The sequence below is a fragment of the Mya arenaria genome, chromosome 14 (assembly GCF_026914265.1).
Source record: "Mya arenaria isolate MELC-2E11 chromosome 14, ASM2691426v1".
In the NCBI taxonomy this organism is placed as follows: Eukaryota; Metazoa; Mollusca; class Bivalvia; order Myida; family Myidae; genus Mya; species Mya arenaria.
In genome coordinates, this window is record NC_069135.1 from 23,861,500 (window position 1) to 23,883,461 (window position 21,962).

The 21,962-nt window shown below is 35.4% G+C and overlaps 1 protein-coding gene across 1 annotated transcript in view; it reads right to left on the minus strand.

Annotated features, from left to right (window-relative positions):
- The window catches only part of LOC128217850 (uncharacterized), a 33,657-nt gene continuing 11,695 nt past the window's right edge, over window positions 1–21,962 (minus strand). The window contains exons 2-5 of the mRNA XM_052925264.1: window positions 7,028–7,181; window positions 5,904–6,052; window positions 3,431–3,566; window positions 1–2,606 (exon numbers count right to left, since the gene is read on the minus strand). Of these exons, the coding sequence (XP_052781224.1) occupies window positions 2,324–2,606; window positions 3,431–3,566; window positions 5,904–6,052; window positions 7,028–7,181 (722 nt within the window). The 3' untranslated portion in view covers window positions 1–2,323. The remainder of the gene's footprint in view (window positions 2,607–3,430; window positions 3,567–5,903; window positions 6,053–7,027; window positions 7,182–21,962) is intronic.

Genomic DNA, 21,962 nt, shown 5'->3' on the forward strand with positions numbered 1-21,962 from the left:
GGTGTTTCATGATTTATTTTACAGGACATGGTGCTACGTTCCAAACAGGTTACAGGTTGATAGAGACATTGCAAAACATGTAGCTACAAGTAGATATACATGTGACATTGCGGTTGAGTTAAATGCACAAAGTCGAGATAGATATGCCCCCCCCCCCCCCTAAAAAAGAAGAGTATGATGTAATTTGTGTACAGAGAAAAATAATTTTAGCTAAAATTTGCGCTTTTAACCGGGAAATATGCGGTCACGTAGCGACTTGATAAACTCCATTTATTAAGTCTATCTTTTAAACTGTACACAAACTAAATCATTTAGTTTTCATCACTGTGCATTTCACTAGGCTTTCTTCCGTTAATTGCTGTTCTGAAGTGGATAACGTAGGCACAACATGTCGCCAAAATGTTCACTTACAGCGTTTAGAATCTCTGTACAACCTGTTAAAGATTATTTACGTTAGTGAAATATTGGCTCTAATGACAGGTTTGCTGTCGAGGTGTTATTTAATGGCAGGGGAGTGTTTTTACGGGATGATTGGCCCGCTAATATGTATAGTGGGTAGTAAAATTGTAATGGTTATAGTTGCAATAGGCATTAATGTTTTTGATCAGTTCATATTGAACAGAACAAAGTCATGACATATACAAGTTTGATTTCTATGATGAATTAAATCAATGTAAATACTTAATCAACTTTGATTTGTACATATTTTATACAAGTAATCGAACATAAATACAACACATAAAATGTACACTACATTACCAGGAATTTCTATTTTCATCACACTTTCTAAAGCCTCATATGTTATATATGCAGTCGAACCCCGTTGGCTCGAACTCGCTTGGCTCGAACTGGATGTAAAGAATCAGTATCTTTATAATGAATATAAGCTTTCCCGCTTGGCTTGAATTTTCCGAGGCTCAATGTATTTTCGCCGGTCCCTGGGAGTTCGAGCGAACGGAGTTCGACTGTAGAGATAATACAATGTTACACAATGGAAGTGTATATCATATATAGGGTATATATGGCCTTAATCGGATTGTTTATATCCTCTAAATAGTTCAAAAATAAGGAGGATAGGAACGCATAACTTGTCATATCTTAACAATTTATAGCCATGACATGTATTAGATCGTATGTGTTTGGAATTTATATATTGTTCTGGATACTGCATGATGATTGTTGGTTCTTATTATGTATTTTTGCCGAACACAAGCTGTTTACACTGACATTCAGAGATAAAAGCATCACAAAATATTTTTAGGTTTGGTATTTTAAAAGGGTCGATTAGATTTGCAGAAACAAACATTTTTAACGCAAAATGTAATCCTTGTATGAAACTGTATATAATGCTTATTATGTGTATGTGCAAACACGTAACACAACTATCTTGTACTGCTAATTTCTACTGTTAAACTATTACTATATCACTTATTATATGTTTATAAGTTTTGTCATCTTATCATTAATATATTAATGAAAATGTGTGTATATAAATGTATCAAAATACACATGTAAGACAAACACTCGTAGTTCTGATTTTGGTCCATAAATACGTCGTAGTATTCATAAAGCTCTGTGAAGAACGCTCATGATATTGTAATGATTGTACTTGTGCATGTATATGTTTGGTTATTTAAGTTGATCGGTTGGGTCGTATCACTTCGAGTTGCTAGCTTTAAGTGCATATCAAATGAAACCACAGGGCAAGTGTGATAAAATTTCCGGACATTTTAAGCACTGATAAGTGATACCACAACTCAGATCAATCGGCTGACGTAGTTCTTATCTTAAACTTATAAACTTGTGTTTCTCGCACTTTAACACTTCTTTTTTATATTAAAAACCAATTGACTTTCGTTCAATATCTTGTGTGCAGTATTGCGGGAGTAGATTTGCGCATGCGCATATTGCGAACGTTCGTATTTTGGTGACGACATGCAGTACTTAGCATGTTTGAAATAAGAAAAAGGCAATCTACTTTCATCCTCCCAAAGAGTGTTTACAAAAAAACAACAATAACAAAATGAGTCACTTTTCCTAAAACACAAGAAATAGAACAATGCGAATATAACACACAAGTTTCACTTGTGTCCACAAATAGGTGGCATTATACATGTATACACAATAGACGCGAGTTATTTCCTATATTAAACGAAAACAAAAAATCTTAAAATGTGTCAAGTTTAACTTGCATCGTCAGTACATTTTGATATACCATATATATTGCATATAGATGGCACATTTGAAGAAGACAAAATGTAATATCACATACATCAAAAGTAAAAAGTAAAAGTACTCAGTGACCGTGAAATCAGAAAACTGGTCAAATGTGAACATTGGTTAAAGACACCGTCAAGATTATAGTGAACACTGTGAGAATACTAAAAGGCCGCACGTGGCTTGTAGTCGCTCCATTTTCGCCGTCCCCTGTGTTGTACGTGCCACCTGGCGAACCCCAACGACCGCGGGTTGAGTCTTCCGGGAGGTGGGTCTCACAGTAGGGGGGCATATATCCGGTCATAAGGGTGTGCACAAAATTGGCGGGCTCTCCGCCGCAAAACTGCTCCGTTGTGTTGGTAAGGCAACCACGTGCGATGAAGAAAAAGCTGGAAAAATATCTTGTATTTTATTTAATTTTATTGTGAAGCTATGTGTATGAATGTTTTTTTTTTCAAACAAATAGAGACTATTTTATCAGGATCACTGTCTTAACAACCATCCATGCGAGCAAGATAGTCAACAATCACGAAACGTCATGAAAAATAATCCCCTACGCAGTGATCTCCCCTGACAAGGAAAATACATATCTGCCACCATGAGCGAGCATAGCTAGATTTCTGCTATTTAAACAATTTAAAAAATAATTTCTTTTCTCCATGTTGCATGTATTTGTTTTCAAATTTAAACTTTTTTAAGGTGTTTGTTGTTTTTTTTTATTCAAAATTAAAAGTAATTTACAATCTTTCCAGATATGATATTTTAACAGCTCAATGAGTATCTATGGTCGTTTGATAATAATAATAATAATAATAATAATAATAATAATAATAATAATAATAATAATAATAATATAATAATAATAATTATTATTATAATGATAATAATAATAATAATAATCATAATGATAATAATCATACTACTACTACGACTACGACTACTACTAATACTAATACTACTACTACTACTACTAATAATAATAATAAATAATAATAATAATAATAATAATAATAATAATAATAATAATAAATAATAATAATAAATGCGGAAAGACCTTTGTACACAAACACATACACTATTCGAGAACATTTATGACAGCTGTGAAAACTTTCATCATTACCTGCAAAGTATCATGTTAAGATTTTTAATTTTATTTTAGTTTTCCATTTTAGTTCAATCCGTCTTTAAAGTAACAGTTATACGATAACCATACCTGCACGATCCCATAATGAGAACGTCCATCTTGGCCCCTGCGTCTAACTTGGACTTGAAGCTCTTTTGAGCCGCTTGCGTACAGAAGGACACCTCCTCATGGTGGCTGGAGATGCATGCCTGGTGTCGTTCATACACTACAAGTTAAATGTGTTTATTGATTTACAATAATTTATTTCAGCTCATTGTAACAACTGCTACAGAGCTCGTTCCCTGAGGAACCAGGAGTAGTACGCATCAAAATCTTCAGTCATTGCTTATACACTTAAAAATCAATTACATCATATTTTCGAAGTCACATTTAAAGAAAAGTATAAGTGTTGTTGTTTTTTAAATAAAAATATGTATTTTGAAACAAGTAAATGAAAATAAAGTATTTCAGATATTATGAAGCGATTTAATATGTTTTATGAATACTGATCTAGTATTGTGTCAAAGAGAGCATTTTCCTGATGGGGATTTAACACAAGACCTCAGGTGACCCCTAGACCACTCTTAACTCATAAATAATGAAATATCAGTTAAAAATATACTTCAAATGCAGAAACAAGGTAGACCATCGTCATAATTACCACAGGTTAAAAATGATATATGAATTATAAACAGACCTAAACGGGTCTTTATGGCCAATTGATAACTCGTTTTAACATCTCCAGTACAGTGATCCGCCCTGACTTGCGGAATATATCTCTGCCGCCATGAGGGAGTAAAGGTAAATTTCTGCTATTTAAATATCATTAAACTTCTTTTAAATGTAATTTTCTTCTCTTTTATTTGTACATTTCTTTTTATCAAATTTGAATTATTCAAGGTTCACTGAAAGAAATATTTATTTAAACTTAGATATTTACCATCTTTACCGATACGATATACGGTCACGTGATTTGCATGATGGCTGTCATTGCTGTAGAAATCTTTATATACGGTCACGTGATTTGCATGATGGCTGTGATTGTTGTAGAAATCTTTATATACGGTCACGTGATTTGCATGATGGCTGTGATTGCTGTAGAAATATTTATATACGGTCACGTGATTTGCATGATGGCTGTGATTGCTGTAGAAATCTTTATATACGGTCACGTGATTTGCATGATGGCTGTGATTGCTGTAGAAATCTTTATATACGGTCACGTGATTTGCATGATGGCTGTGATTGCTGTAGAAATCTTTATATACGGTCACGTGATTTGCATGATGGCTGTGATTGCTGTAGAAATCTTTACATTTAACTACGATGCAAGTAGCTCGCGTAATACTTTCAATTTCGCAGTCAAATAATCTTTACTTCTGGAAATCTTAATTAGACTTCACAGGGAATCCAATTACAACTTAATAATTCGTTTAAACACTACAATGTTAAATGCTATTATTCAATTTTTAACGAACTACTTCTACTGATGTACCGGCATACATCCGAGGTTGCTTTCAATGGAAATGGCTGAGGAGTTCCGATTGCGCAACTTGTGCATGTATATAAGAGTGATTCATACACATTTTCAGGACAGTAAAAAGTGCGGACAAACACGAATGGAAATCTGACTAATCATCTAATTCTAATGCATCGTATGGCATATCAATGACGTATCCGGAAATTAGGCTTAAGGCGTGTGGTATCAAGGGAAATTGCAAAAGTGCGTGCAGAGTACACTTGATTACGAAGTATATTCACCGTGCACATTAACAGATAAGCACTCGGGTCACATGATATGAAACTATGAAACAAATAGCTCGAATAAATCTCAAGTTACTATTGTATACCGATTTTGAGACAAATGAGATATTTCAGAAATTTTGACAGATCGTAAATGTGATATCCTGTCGTTTGTTAGATTGATATACAGCTTGAGGTGTATATTTTATGGCCATATCATATTTATTGATACAGCCTGCAGCGGCCACAGTTAACTCCCGAACCGAAATGAGCAGTAATTCAAGCGGGGTGGCCGGACATTTGTAATTTAGATAGGCAGAGAATAATTATGTATTCTATATATGGCAACGTATTTGCATTTTCTGTTAGAAGCCACGTGTTCAAAGGATATGATTTCCATTTTTAGATTTAATGTGATGCGTTCATTGAAAAAGAGGTGTAAATGGCATTGCTTTAGTGAGATGGCCATACCTTTCTAACTAATGACTTTTTCCGCTATATATTTTTCAGAAAAGGTTTGTCACGCCCGGGTGAATTCAATTTATGCAATTCGTTTAACTTAATTACCTCATCGGTCAGACAACATTCCCAAGGGAAGGGCTCAAATCTCTTTTGTTTATAATATATTTAAGGTTACAGCAAACCTTTAAATGAGCATTATATGGTTACACGAACCATTGTTACGTGCTATATGTCTGCAGAGCGAGTCTACCATTGAAATCCATTACGTTTTCGATATTTGCCCAGAATATACATACATAAGCATTGTAGTGGGATTTAAACTTACTATGAAAACCACAACAAAATAACTCATAATTACATTGTATATGTCTGCAGAAGTAATCAACGGTTGCCATGGTTTTATCCTTGTCTATAAGTTTATGGAGGATCTGCTCAGCGTCTGTGCTTCCTCGACAACGGTCAAGAATGTCTTGCATGCAGTCCGATACTTCCCGCTTTCGGGAGTCCCTGCAAAATTGAAACAATACAATAATAAACGACTGAATTAGTGTTAACATTAGGTTCAGCTTATAATAAATGCACACAGCGAACGGTCAACAATGTATGGGGTACACTCTGCTACATCTTGCGAGACACTGAAAACTATACATTAAAACAGAAAGGATTATCATTGATTTTCTTCACTAAGACAGCCCCACTGTTGCTATCTCATTACACTCACACCGCCCAACTCTTGCTATCTCATTACACTCACACCGCCCAACTCTTGCTATCTCATTACACTCACATAACTACACACGTTTCGCCCGTACCTTTATATCTTCAGATGTTGCGGTACCTACAATTTATCCTAAAACGATCCTGCACCTACCAGCACATGGTCTTTGCCATCAGCTGTGTCAGGCATCTGTTATATCAATCTATACAGATAAACCTACCTGTAATTGTCCCAGGTCGCGGCTATGTCACAGTGTGTATGTATACCACGTGATAAATTGCGTCATAAATACTTCGTCGGAAGTCAATGTTTTGCTTCGAATGAGGACTTTAAACAAACAAAGGTAGCTACTACATTTTGTATTTCTGCACCATTTTAAATGAAACATAGCGCAGTCTACGGTGTTTACAGAGCCCCGCCTTCGGTCTTTTACCAGAGTTTGATTGAAACTTTAGTTTCTTAATACACTTCGAAAAACCATCGCCTGATGAAGCACTGTCAAAACATTATTTTGGAAACAGGTTTGTCAAAGTGTTTGAAGTAACTACTAACCTTATCAAAATCCAGAACTAAAACGAAGGCGATGCTATTTAAGTGGCATAGACTTCCCTTTGTTTCATTGAAAATGGTGAAGAAAAAATAAAAGCTATTCCTGTTTTAAGTCTTCATTTGAAGCCGATGTAGCATCTATGACGTAATTCATCACGTGGTACACACCTACTGTGTCATGTTTCTGTAATATAAACATATCCAGCTAAACCTACCTGCACATGTCTTTTGCAGCCTCCACCTGTGTGTTGTAGGTGGTTGCTCCATTTGCTAGCGAGGGTTGGGAGAGCTCTGGTAATATGCTCGCTGTACATTCCCTTACTCTCTCTGTTGGTTGGTCGGGACAAGTCGCCTCTACCAGACCGTGTACTGAAATAGGGGGAAAATATATTTTATATAATAATATAATAATAGTTAGGGGAGGACTTATTTTTGGAATGCACAAAATACATCAATATGTATGATCAGTCTCGGTTTAATAACAACTGTTTGTTTCCGGTTTCACGACTGCTTACTGTCATTCGGAACCTTTTATTCACTGTTATGTTTTGGTCCTATTTGGGTTCATTTTTTCAGTAAAGGTTTGCTTCAGTACGACACGCAAACGGATTAATTAAGCGATCTAATTATTGCTAAGCCAGACCAAAGGACAACTGTGTTAAGCGTAACAAAGCTATTCAGACTCAACCTTACCGAACTATGATAAAACAACCATATCCCATATTGGGTTTAGTTATTTACCTTTCGGTTATATAGAATGCTCGTTATCTCGAAGTATTCTCCGAGGTCCCAACGAGGTAGACATAGAGAGTTTTGACAGAATAAATACACCGCAAACGTCTACTTTAAAGGTAAGTCAACCAAATTATACCTTGGAATATAACTTACGAATAACTCGTATTGTATAGTTAAATTAGAATTACTGTCTTTGGCAGGAATGGTATAAAGGGCTTGAGAATGGGTAGCAATTAACGAGTTAACACCCCCCAGTTTACACCCATTGTGATCGCGCCACGGCGGTAACGCTAACATGTATTAATGAAAACAGTTTTATGCATGTGTTTTCTATCTTTGTTGTATTGTATGTGTGTTTTTATTTCTCGTTAAGTGTCTGTTACGCCTGGCCCCTGGGTCTGTCCTCAGTCACTGTAATGTCCATGGTATTATTGATATGCTTTCAGAAGATAATTTGCTGTTAAAAATCATTTTTGTTAGGATTTTTCCGATTGAACATAAGCTACAAAGACGTATACTATTGTATGAAAACCATTCAGTACATGCCTTTCCTATCAAAATTAGTCTGATTGTAATTCAGTCTAAATCTTCCACAATTGATCTTGTCTGTATTTCTTCCACATGCGATGAACAAACGTTTGCAGTAAACAAAACATCAAAAGAAGGTTTTGAAATACAGACGAACTTATAAACACGATAATCTTGAGATGATCCTAGTGCATATGCCATGTCAAAATATTTATTTTCACTAGAACAATTAATGCCTAATTTACTTCGTTAATGTGTTTACGAACGTTGTGGATTAGCTGTTCATTTTACATTAGCCCACCGTGTCTGGAAGTTAAGCAATCTTGCATAGGCGAACAGGCACCAGAAATGCGTACTTAAATACTTCCGCACAAGTCGAAATTAGTTTCAAATTGACTGGATGGTGCAGAAGCAAATTATACGATAACTCTGCAAATTCCGGGTGAAACAGTAAAACCTTGCAAGGTTTAAAATGATATTGATTTTTCCAGCCAATCATATATGGATAAAACGTTCAAGAAAAGCGCTTCTTTGAAGCCACATAATACAACTGCAGCAAATTGTATAATATTAATATTGACTGCCTTGAGGGAGAAAGTGCATATTGTCAACCTGAGGTAAATACTGTCGACCAAGGCGAAGCCGATGTTGACAGTGTTTTTCTGAAGGTTGACATTATTTTCCGAAGGTTGACAATATGCACTGTCACCCTCAAGGCAGTCAATATCTGTTTTATTATACCAAACAAAAACTGTAGAAAAAAGTATGAGATTAAAATTCACATGTAAATTAACTTAATTAAGAGAAAAAAATCTTGAAATTCAACAAAATTTATTTTTTAACAAAACTTCAACATGTTGATGATATTAATATAACAGTGACAATGTCATGTACTTGCGATGTTTCTAATGTCAAAAAAATGATTTTCACTGACAATTGCGTACCTTTTTTTTCTTTTTCATATTAAAAAAACTGACAATTGCGTATCTTGCAGCAATTTTCTTAACAATTGTCGGCTGGTAAACAAAGCGCTCAGGTGATACAGACTTTAAGTAAAATATGTACTATCAGTAAATTCCGTATTCGTAGCGTCTTACCAAGTTCATGTGTCCTTTAGAAGTGAGGTATAATAATTAGTGTCTTTTAAGGTTGCAATACCAGATAAAAAAATCATAATTTTCACATAAAAATCCAACAGGGCGGTGCATTTGTAGCGTATTGTCAACTTAATGACGTCAGAGGGTAACAGTGCGGCAGAGGGTGAAAGTGTGGGGTGATAGTCGAAAATATTGCCCTGGAGTTTTTACTATAAGTTCTATAGATGAGTTTATTACAACCGGTTAATTAAATTATTTAGTTTGGTTAAAGGTAGTCAACATGTTTTCATAACCGTGATTTCTTTTAAATGCCAGGTGATGCTATATAATTTAATTATATTTTCAAAAGGTTATTTGATGGCTGATAACTAATGAATTATAAATTAAACGATGACAATTTGTTTGTTTTCTCTCTATATTTCAACTGAAATCAGAGACGTATTAAATATGATATATATTTTGCAGTCTTTGAAGTCTAAATAAATGTGCTTGATATATTGCTTTTGGTAAAATGTTTACATTTGCCCGTTCTTCGCGCAAAACCATTTCTATGGTAACCGAATTAATATAGGGTCACAAGTCAGCAAAAATTCGATGTTTATACACTGGATACCTGAAGTGGTATTTACTGAATTACTCGTACATCCAATCTTCCTGAAGGCCTGGGCCTATGACTACAAATAAGCTCAAGTCCGAGATTCAGAAAAGCACTTAAATTAAATTTAAAAAAAAAAAAACGCAAAAAAAACACAACATTTTTATACTATTCATTCGTTTGACAAAAATAAATGTAAATCATTTCAAATAGTAAAAAACCCAGCATATTTCTTCATCAATACTCAACCAGAAGGAGGGAACTACTTGAGACTGTCCGTAGTCACCATAGCCCCAGATATGTGCTCTCAAATAACAAAGGCATTCTGTGCGGGTCGCACATATGTTCGGCACTAGATACCATAAGAAACACTGATATTGTATTATTTTTCTTTGTTGTGACGCTAGCGATCACACCATTTTCATTTTGAAACACAAATTCATTTCGTTGTGCGCTGCATAATTTAAAGGGTTAAAGTGATGAAGAGACTGTTCAAGCAAAACTTCTCTAAAATGATTAGTCTCAAAACTATGTTGAAGCTTGGCACTTTTCTAAGGTGGCCTTGTTTGTTCGTCCGCCTGTCCTTTCATGGATGGGTATAGGCGAACTCGTGGATAAAGTATAGTTTTTTGCAACATTTACGTTAATGTTAATTAAGTGAAATGCAATAAAACAATTCTGTTTACTACTGAAAACATTATTAAGTTACTGTCAAAGACAACATAAATATTTGCAAAGGTTTTCATTTTACCTGTAAGTGAAAATGACTGTTTTTCAATACATATTCTTACAATGACAACCCGGTAGTATTTCCATTTTATGGCTTTTCCTTACAGGAAAGCAGCATGACCCTTTATTTAAAAGCTTCAATTTCCAGCGAGATTGTTTCAATGACTGCAGTGCTCTAACCAGTAAATGGCATGTTAATGGGCTGTGGAATGGTTTCAATGATGGTTTTCTAAAAAGTAACTCATACTTTACGTTGTGTAAACAGAGCATATTGTTTGTAAATATATGTATCATGATGCATAACATTCAATCCATTTTGCAACCATTTGATACTCAAATTGTATTTGTACATTTTTAATTTATTTCTTAGAATTACATTTGGACACAAAATTCTAATCGGTACCCTATGAAATGACAATAAACTTCAATATTTATCTTTGTAAGAAATTGTTATTATGGCATGTCGAAATTGGTATCTCTGCAAACACGATCACTGTAACAATGGTTCTACCGGGTATCTTCCAGTGGGTTCAATTCCATCATAATGTGACTACTTTTTTCTCATAGCTTTTAAGTCAAAAAGAGTCTTTTACTTAATTGATTAATACTGATTTCTGAAATTTACCGTCAAGTTGATGTATATACTTAAGCATATGATAATACATTAAAATATTATTTTATGCTTCTGGGATAATTTTAAACCAGGTTTTGGTTAGAAAACACACTAAAAAACAACAACAAAAAACAACAGCAAAAACAAAAAAAACACAATAAAAAAACACACAACAACATAATAACCCACACCTGTCAATTGAAATTTAAATTCCAGCACGTAAATGGAATAAGATAGTCACCGTAACGCTATGTTCACAGTGGTGAAGCATAAAAAAGATCTAATTCTCGAGCGCAGGGATCAGTTGTTACTATCGCCTTGCTTAGGATTTGAAAGTTTTGTTGACTGGTTTACTACTTGCACAATCTAATCAACATTCTCAGTTGGCAATAAATCGAGGCACAGTTAAAGTCAATCAAGGTCATAACTGATATACAATCTATTAGATTTTTCGTATCATCCTTCAACACATATGGATTTAGAATTAACTGTCTGTTTCCAATATTACAATCAACAGTATCTTCTATAGCACTGGATAATCTTTTTCAAAATTCTCATTTCACAACCGTCGACTAAATTTGCTTACAATGGATACGGTGAAGCTCGGATATCTCTTTAAAGAGCTGTGTATATCATTTTTATCTTTATTATAAGATGCGATCTCCCCTATAAAAACCTAGTAACAATAACCCTTTAATTATTTACATTACTAGTTTAAAACATCATTGCAAAGTAAAAATCATGTCACACTATTTGGTTTTATAACGTCATTCTAAAACATCGGAATAATATTTGTTATAATGTGAAGTCAGCAACGTTGAATACGGCCGTATTGCACAAATGGAATATGGACAAATGTATTTTGCTGCATTTATTGTTTGCAGATTTATGGCGCATAATTTATGAAATAAGATATCTGGACATACTACCAAAACAATGGCCATACAGATTTTAACGTGCTCGCTGAACTTACCATACCAATGCTGAAAGCATTGAATGATAAAAGAAATAATCTTTACTAATGTTGTCTGTGATTGTTGTCTTGTTGTGACATTGAGTGTCATTCGTTATCGTTAAGTGTATGTTAGGCTTTGAACCGCTTGCAATAAACAATATTATAGCTAAATCGTTAAGTGTATTTTAGGCTTTGAACACTTTGCATTCAACAATATCATAACTCAATCTTTATTTGTACTTTAGGTTCGAACCGCTTGCATTCAACAATATCATAGCTCAATCTTGAGGAGTACTAAAGGCTTTGAACCGCTTCCATTCAACAATATCGAAGCTCAATCTTTATGTGTACTTTAGGCTTCGAACCGCTTTCATTCAACAATATCATAGCTCAATTTTTATGTGTACTTTAGGGCTTTCAACCGTTTGCATTCAACAATATCGAAGCTCAATCTTTATGTGTACTTTAGGCTTCGAACCGCTTGCATTCAACAATATCCTAGCTCAATCTTTATGTGTACTTTAGGCTTCGAACCGCTTGCATTCAACAATATCGAAGCTCAATCTTTATGTGTACTTTAGGCTTCGAACCGCTTGCATTCAACAATATCCTAGCTCAATTTTTATGTGTACTTTAGGGCTTTCAACCGTTTGCATTCAACAATATCGAAGCTTAATCTATATGTGCACTTTAGGCTTCGAACCGCTTTCATTCAACGACATCATAGCTCAATCTTTATGTGTACTTTAGGGCTTTCAACCGTTTGCATTCAATAATATCATAGCTCAACCATTATGTGTACTTTAGGCTTTGAACCGCTTCCATTCAACAATATCGAAGCTTAATCTATATGTGTACTTTAGGCTTCGAACCGCTTTCATTCAACGACATCATAGCTCAATCTTTATGTGTACTTTAGGCTTTGAACCGCTTGCATTCAACAATATCCTAGGTCAGTCTTTAAGAGTACTTAAGGCTTCGAACTGCTTGCATTCAACAATATCCTAGGTCAGTCTTTAAGAGTACTTAAGGCTTCGAACTGCTTGCATTCAACAATATCCTAGCTCAATCTTTAAGAGTACTTAAGGCTTCGAACCGCTTGCATTCAACAATATCCTAGCTCAATCTTTAAGAGTACTTAAGGCTTCGAACCGCTTGCATTCAACAATATCATAGCTAAATCTTTAAGAGTACTTAAGGCTTCGAACTGCTTGCATTCAACAATATCATAGCTCAATCTTTAAGAGTACTTAAGGCTTCGAACTGCTCGCATTCAACAATATCATAGCTAAATCTTTAAGAGTACTTAAGGCTTCGAACCGCTCGCATTCAACAATATCATAGCTCAATCTTTAAGAGTACTTAAGGCTTCGAACTGCTCGCATTCAACAATATCATAGCTAAATCTTTAAGAGTACTTAAGGCTTCGAACTGCTTGCATTCAACACTATCCTAGCTCAATCATTAAGAGTACTTAAGGCTTCGAACTGCTTGCATTCAACAATATCATAGCTCAATCTTTATGTGTACTTTAGGCTTTGAACCGCTTCCATTCAACAATATCATAGCTAAATCTTTAAGAGTACTTAAGGCTTCGAACTGCTTGCATTCAACAATATCCTAGCTCAATCTTTAAGAGTACTTAAGGCTTCGAACCGCTCGCATTCAACAATATCATAGCTAAATCTTTAAGAGTACTTATGGCTTCGAACTGCTTGTATTCAACAATATCCTAGCTCAATCTTTATGTGTACTTTAGGCTTCGAACCGCTTGCATTCAACAATATCATAGCTAAATCTTTAAGAGTACTTAAGGCTTCGAACCGCTCGCATTCAACAATATCATAGCTAGATCTTTAAGAGTACTTAAGGCTTCGAACTGCTCGCATTCAACACTATCCTAGCTCAATCTTTATGTGTACTTTAGGCTTTGAACCGCTTGCATTCAACACTATCCTAGCTCAATCTTTAAGAGTACTTAAGGCTTCGAACCGCTTGCATTCAACACTATCCTAGCTCAATCTTTAAGAGTACTTAAGGCTTCGAACTGCTTGCATTCAACACTATCCTAGCTCAATCTTTATGTGTACTTTAGGCTTTGAACCGCTTGCATTCAACACTATCCTAGCTCAATCTTTAAGAGTACTTAAGGCTTCGAACCGCTTGCATTCAACACTATCCTAGCTCAATCTTTAAGAGTACTTAAGGCTTCGAACTGCTTGCATTCAACACTATCCTAGCTCAATCTTTATGTGTACTTTAGGCTTTGAACCGCTTGCATTCAACACTATCCTAGCTCAATCTTTAAGAGTACTTAAGGCTTCGAACCGCTTCCATTCAACAATATCCTAGCTCAATCTTTATGTGTACTTTAGGCTTTGAACCGCTTGCATTCAACACTATCCTAGCTCAATCTTTAAGAGTACTTAAGGCTTCGAACCGCTCGCATTCAACAATATCATAGCTAAATCTTTAAGAGTACTTAAGGCTTCGAACCGCTCGCATTCAACAATATCATAGCTAAATCTTTAAGAGTACTTAAGGCTTCGAACTGCTTGCATTCAACACTATCCTAGCTCAATCTTTAAGAGTACTTAAGGCTTCGAACTGCTTGCATTCAACAATATCCTAGCTCAATCTTTATGTGTACTTTAGGCTTTGAACCGCTTCCATTCAACAATATCCTAGCTCAATCTTTAAGAGTACTTAAGGCTTCGAACTGCTTGCATTCAACACTATCCTAGCTCAATCTTTAAGAGTACTTAAGGCTTCGAACCGCTCGCATTCAACAATATCATAGCTAAATCTTTAAGAGTACTTATGGCTTCGAACTGCTTGCATTCAACAATATCCTAGCTCAATCTTTAAGAGTACTTAAGGCTTCGAACTGCTTGCATTCAACAATATCATAGCTCAATCTTTAAGAGTACTTAAGGCTTCGAACCGCTCGCATTCAACAATATCATAGCTAAATCTTTAAGAGTACTTAAGGCTTCGAACTGCTTGCATTCAACACTATCCTAGCTCAATCTTTATGTGTACTTTAGGCTTTGAACCGCTTGCATTCAACACTATCCTAGCTCAATCTTTAAGAGTACTTAAGGCTTCGAACTGCTTGCATTCAACACTATCCTAGCTCAATCTTTAAGAGTACTTAAGGCTTCGAACTGCTTGCATTCAACACTATCCTAGCTCAATCTTTATGTGTACTTTAGGCTTTGAACCGCTTGCATTCAACACTATCCTAGCTCAATCTTTAAGAGTACTTAAGGCTTCGAACTGCTTGCATTCAACACTATCCTAGCTCAATCTTTAAGAGTACTTAAGGCTTCGAACTGCTTGCATTCAACACTATCCTAGCTCAATCTTTATGTGTACTTTAGGCTTTGAACCGCTTGCATTCAACACTATCCTAGCTCAATCTTTAAGAGTACTTAAGGCTTCGAACCGCTTCCATTCAACAATATCCTAGCTCAATCTTTATGTGTACTTTAGGCTTTGAACCGCTTGCATTCAACACTATCCTAGCTCAATCTTTAAGAGTACTTAAGGCTTCGAACTGCTTGCATTCAACACTATCCTAGCTCAATCTTTAAGAGTACTTAAGACTTCGAACCGCTCGCATTCAACAATATCCTAGCTCAATCTTTAAGAGTACTTAAGGCTTCGAACCGCTTGCATTCAACACTATCCTAGCTCAATCTTTAAGAGTACTTAAGGCTTCGAACCGCTTGCATTCAACACTATCCTAGCTCAATCTTTAAGAGTACTTAAGGCTTCGAACTGCTTGCATTCAACACTATCCTAGCTCAATCTTTAAGAGTACTTAAGGCTTCGAACCGCTTGCATTCAACACTATCCTAGCTCAATCTTTAAGAGTACTTAAGGCTTCGAACCGCTTGCATTCAACACTATCCTAGCTCAATCTTTATGAGTACTTAAGGCTTCGAACTGCTTGCATTCAACACTATCCTAGCTCAATCTTTAAGAGTACTTAAGGCTTCGAACCGCTTGCATTCAACACTATCCTAGCTCAATCTTTAAGAGTACTTAAGGCTTCGAACTGCTTGCATTCAACACTATCCTAGCTCAATCTTTAAGAGTACTTAAGGCTTCGAACCGCTTGCATTCAACACAATCCTAGCTCAATCTTTAAGAGTACTTAAGGCTTCGAACCGCTTGCATTCAACACTATCCTAGCTCAATCTTTAAGAGTACTTAAGGCTTCGAACTGCTTGCATTCAACACTATCCTAGCTCAATCTTTAAGAGTACTTAAGGCTTCGAACCGCTTGCATTCAACACTATCCTAGCTCAATCTTTAAGAGTACTTAAGGCTTCGAACCGCTTGCATTCAACACTATTCTAGCTCAATCTTTAAGAGTACTTAAGGCTTCGAACCGCTTGCATTCAACACTATCCTAGCTCAATCTTTAAGAGTACTTAAGGCTTCGAACCGCTTGCATTCAACACTATCCTAGCTCAATCTTTAAGAGTACTTATGGCTTCGAACTGCTTGCATTCAACACTATCCTAGGTCAATCTTTATGTGTACTTTAGGCTTTGAACCGCTTGCATTCAACAATATCCTAGCTCAATCTTTAAGAGTACTTAAGGCTTCGAACCGCTTGCATTCAACACTATCCTAGGTCAATCTTTATGTGTACTTACGGCTTCGAACCGCTCGCATTCAAAAATATCATAGCTAAATCTTTAAGAGTACTTAAGGCTTCGAACCGCTCGCATTCAACAATATCCTAGCTCAATCTTTAAGAGTACTTAAGGCTTCGAACCGCTTGCATTCAACAATATCCTAGCTCAATCTTTAAGAGTACTTAAGGCTTCGAACCGCTCGCATTCAACAATATCATAGCTAAATCTTTAAGAGTACTTAAGGCTTCGAACCGCTCGCATTCAAAAATATCCTAGCTCAATCTTTAAGAGTACTTAAGGCTTCGAACCGCTTGCATTCAACAATATTCTAGCTCAATCTTTAAGAGTACTTAAGGCTTCGAACCGCTTGCATTCAACACTATCCTAGGTCAGTCTTTAAGAGTACTTAAGACTTCGAACCGCTCGCATTCAACAATATCCTAGCTCAATCTTTAAGAGTACTTAAGGCTTCGAACTGCTTGCATTCAACAATATCCTAGGTCAGTCTTTAAGAGTACTTAAGACTTCGAACCGCTCGCATTCAACAATATCCTAGCTAAATCTTTAAGAGTACTTAAGGCTTCGAACCGCTTGCATTCAACACTATCCTAGCTCAATCTTTAAGAGTACTTAAGGCTTCGAACTGCTCGCATTCAACACTATCCTAGCTCAATCTTTAAGAGTTCTTAAGGCTTCGAACCGCTCGCATTCAACAATATCCTAGCTCAATCTTTAAGAGTACTTAAGGCTTCGAACTGCTTGCATTCAACAATATCCTAGCTCAATCTTTAAGAGTACTTAAGGCTTCGAACCGCTTGCATTCAACAATATCCTAGCTCAATCTTTAAGAGTACTTAAGGCTTCGAACCGCTTGCATTCAACAATATCCTAGCTCAATCTTTAAGAGTACTTAAGGCTTCGAACCGCTTGCATTCAACACTATCCTAGCTCAATCTTTAAGAGTTCTTAAGGCTTCGAACCGCTTGCATTCAACAATATCCTAGCTCAATCTTTAAGAGTACTTAAGGCTTCGAACTGCTTGCATTCAACACTATCCTAGCTCAATCTTTAAGAGTACTTAAGGCTTCGAACTGCTTGCATTCAACACTATCCTAGCTCAATCTTTAAGAGTACTTAAGGCTTCGAACTGCTTGCATTCAACAATATCCTAGCTCAATCTTTAAGAGTACTTAAGGCTTCGAACTGCTTGCATTCAACAATATCCTAGCTCAATCTTTAAGAGTACTTAAGGCTTCGAACTGCTTGCATTCAACAATATCATAGCTCAATCTTTAAGAGTACTTAAGGCTTCGAACTGCTTGCATTCAACAATATTCTAGCTCAATCTTTAAGAGTACTTAAGGCTTCGAACCGCTTGCATTCAACAATATCCTAGCTCAATCTTTAAGAGTACTTAAGGCTTCGAACCGCTTGCATTCAACAATATCCTAGCTAAATCTTTAAGAGTACTTAAGGCTTCGAACCGCTCGCATTCAACAATATCCTAGCTCAATCTTTAAGAGTACTTAAGGCTTCGAACTGCTTGCATTCAACAATATCCTAGGTCAGTCTTTAAGAGTACTTAAGACTTCGAACCGCTCGCATTCAACAAAATAGTAGCTCGATCTTTAAGAGTACTTAAGGCTTGGAACCGCTCGCATTCAACAATATCATAGGTCAATCTTTAAGAGTACTTAAGGCTTCGAACCGTTGCATTCAACAATATCCTAGATAAATGTTTGTCTACGGTGTTCGTCTCTGCAGTTTTCATAGTACCTTAGGTATACATAAAACTAGGTAAGGTAATGTATTGCAACCGTTAATACTGTTAACTGTTGTTATATATTTTTTTAAGTAATTGAAAGCTTTTCTTCGGCACTCGTATTGCCAACTATATGTGCGCATTCTAATTGTTTCAATGCGGTACCGTTTAATAAGCTATTAATTGATTATTTCTTTAGCGCCTGATAAAAATTGATTAGACTTACACCCAATTTCTCCTCCGCCACAAGAATCTCTCAGAAATGGGAATTTATTACTACCGAATGAAATAAAGATAAGACAAGCAGATACAACTATGTGAAGCGTTCCTCGAATTCCGTTTTTGACATAATATGTAAAATGTGCAGTATTGGTGAAAAGATGTGTACTCCAGGCGTAGGAAGGAAGACATTGAAAGGGAAGGATTTGAAAAATCTAACATAAATCTTGTTGATTTTTTATATATTTTAATAGAGCGATCGCAAACAACCCTGAAGACACTTTAAAAGCTTCACGCTATTAACTGTTTTTGATAATTTTCTTGCCTTTGAAATAGTCAATTTTGCGTTAATGTCGAGAAACCAATGATATAATACTGTTGACAAAATGAAATCGCAGTTGTTCATATTTACATTCGAAAATTTATGTTTTATGACTAAAGGCGTTATTTCAGAGGTTTTCCAATGAATTGAGATTTGTTCTATTGTGTGTTTTATTGCATGAGTCAAATTAAGGTTTGGATGCCAAAATGCGCTGATTCTGAGACAAAAATTAAAAGAAAAGTCAAAGCTGTCAATCTGTGAAATACAGTTTTGAACAATAAAACAATGAAAACTGCAAGGATAAGCCCATTAGCCGAAATATAGATCCGGTTTAAGGGCACAGAATAGAACGAACGAGAAAATCGTAACGTTAACACACTATACACAGTCTGCTCATGGCTCAAGACCACAGTTATCTGCCCAGAAAAAAGAGTGCTTGTGTTCAAGTATCAATATTTTATTAAAATTGAATGAAAAGGAAGCAAGAAATGTTCTTTTTGCAGAGAACTTGACACTCCATCGCAGAAATTGGTAGTTTTCAGTGTAAATATTGGAAAAATCATAGCTTGTGGAAGTCTGAAAATTAGTTGTTTGTAGCCGATTGACTCCTTGGCGGAAGGGTTATGTATTTGAACTCATTTTTGACAGTCGGGTCAATGGTCAACATGGTGTTTTCTTGTGATTATATTTTGTGTCTTGAATTGTTCTAGAGATGCCATGTCCTTGTTTTTCAATTGGGATGTGTACACAGTCAAAAGCCAGGTTATTGTCTATATGAAACATATAGTAAAAATAACTGTGGTCTCACGCCGCATGCATCAAAATTGTTCTATCAGTAAAGGAGTGGGTTACCGCCTTGAAAAGGTCAATGTAATACTGGTTCACTGGAACACTAGCTCAGTGGGGATTTAAACCAGCTTATAACTTCATAAACTCATATGTGTCCCAACTATCGCCATTAATTAAAAAAAATATATTAAAGGATCCATTACCAACTTGATCACAATGAAGAATAGAGTAAACCGAGTACTATAACTGCTGAACAAGTCGATGTCATACCGCTATGGTACATTTTCCTCCCCCACAGCCCATGTTATGTGTGTCATTGTAATGTTCATAACTTCCTGATATCTGTGTTTACATTTTAATGTTTGAAAATGGACAAATTAGTTTGTATATATTAGCTTCTATTTCATTGACGAATATTTGTATATGCAATGTTGTTTAATAATCAACTTGCATTTCCTAGCTTTTCCTGTAATCGGAGTCGAACTGCAAATTTAACTACTTCAGTATCTTAATTCAAATTTCTCACGGAACAAAATCACGTTTATTTTATTTATTATAAATCAGTTATTACTGTTTCGCTGCCTGGTAAGTTTACATAATTACTTTTTTTACTAGCAATTTATTTATATTCAGTTTTAAAAGTTATCAACGCTGGTTTGTATTTGTTCGTATTTGTTTAATGGTGTTGCAAGTTTTATTATGGCCTTATCTATTTGCCATGTGTCTATTACTGTTTTATTATATTGAATTTATAGGTTTTTAACAAACTGGTAAATAAAAATAGAACCACGAGGTGCGCTTGTCAAGTTTTCCCACCTTCCATACACATTCCATGCTTAAAGAACATCAGCTAACATGAGTAACCCTATTTTAATCTTTACTTGGTGAAAAGATTGTAACACAAGGGAGTCTGCTAGTATAACATATATACATATCTGTGAAAAACAGGCATTGTATTTATGAATTCTAGGAGGATATCATTTTGTGATAACAAATGTCGATTTTCGTTTTTTTCATCAGGCATTAAAAAATAATGCCTGTTTCCGATTTAACAGGCAAACAAATTATAAGGTAAGTAGGTCGGGTTAGATATATTGTGATTAATATCATGTTCACACTAAAAACCGTCGCGATTTGCTTCGGGTACATTAACCTGCGAGAAATACCAAAAATATATCAAAAAAGGAGAAAAGAACGGTTGGAATTTGTTTGTATGTTAGCAATAAAAATTAGGGGAAACTGGAAACATACAATTGTTTTTGTTACGCCTCTTACATATTGCGATATCAACAGTTGTGGTTTGTCTGTGGAACACATTCTTTTTATAAACCATTTGAAAATACAGGGAAAATGCATCTGTGGGGAGCGCAAATACATCAAAAGTTAACAAAAAAGTCTCTGCTTGATTGAGACTGTCCATTGACAGCACTGATTGTTGCAACACTTCCTACGCATCTAACTTTTTATTACGTTTCATTAAGTACCGAACTAGCAGAAAATGTCTTAAAACGTACAACACTTGGTTTGAGTGCAAACACACAGACTGACAAGCACACGCAACAGATTGTTTATCTAAACGACTCACATATCTACCTATTGTACGATCGGTGTCTTTAATCTATATTTCTATTAGTAATAGTATATATTTAAAAACAAATAACTTAATTGACAAGTTTGGTTAACGTCTTTTTTATTTTGTAAGTTGAACGTTCAATTTATTTTCTGACACTCATTAAATATTTAATTGAAATTCAGGATATTTTGTCGTATGGTGTTTGATGGCCTCAATGACTAACAATATATCAATAATCTGTCAATAAAGTATCTGAGTTCTCGCGCTGAATCCATTGAAATGACCCTTGTTGATTCATACAATTTTACAAGTCAATCAAATAATGAATTCAGATACACAAGTACCTAATTAAGGGTCATCTGATTGTTCAAATATAAATAATAACACAAAAGAGTTCCGACAAAATCCTAGGGGAAACTATCAATAAGGAAAATACGCCTTAAAGCTGCACTCTCACAGATTGAACGTTTTGACAACTTTTTTTTGTCTTGGAACGAGCATTTTTTTACGAATTCATGAAAACCAATTATATAAGACTGCTGACAAAAATATATCGCAGATTTTTATATTTAAGTTCAAAA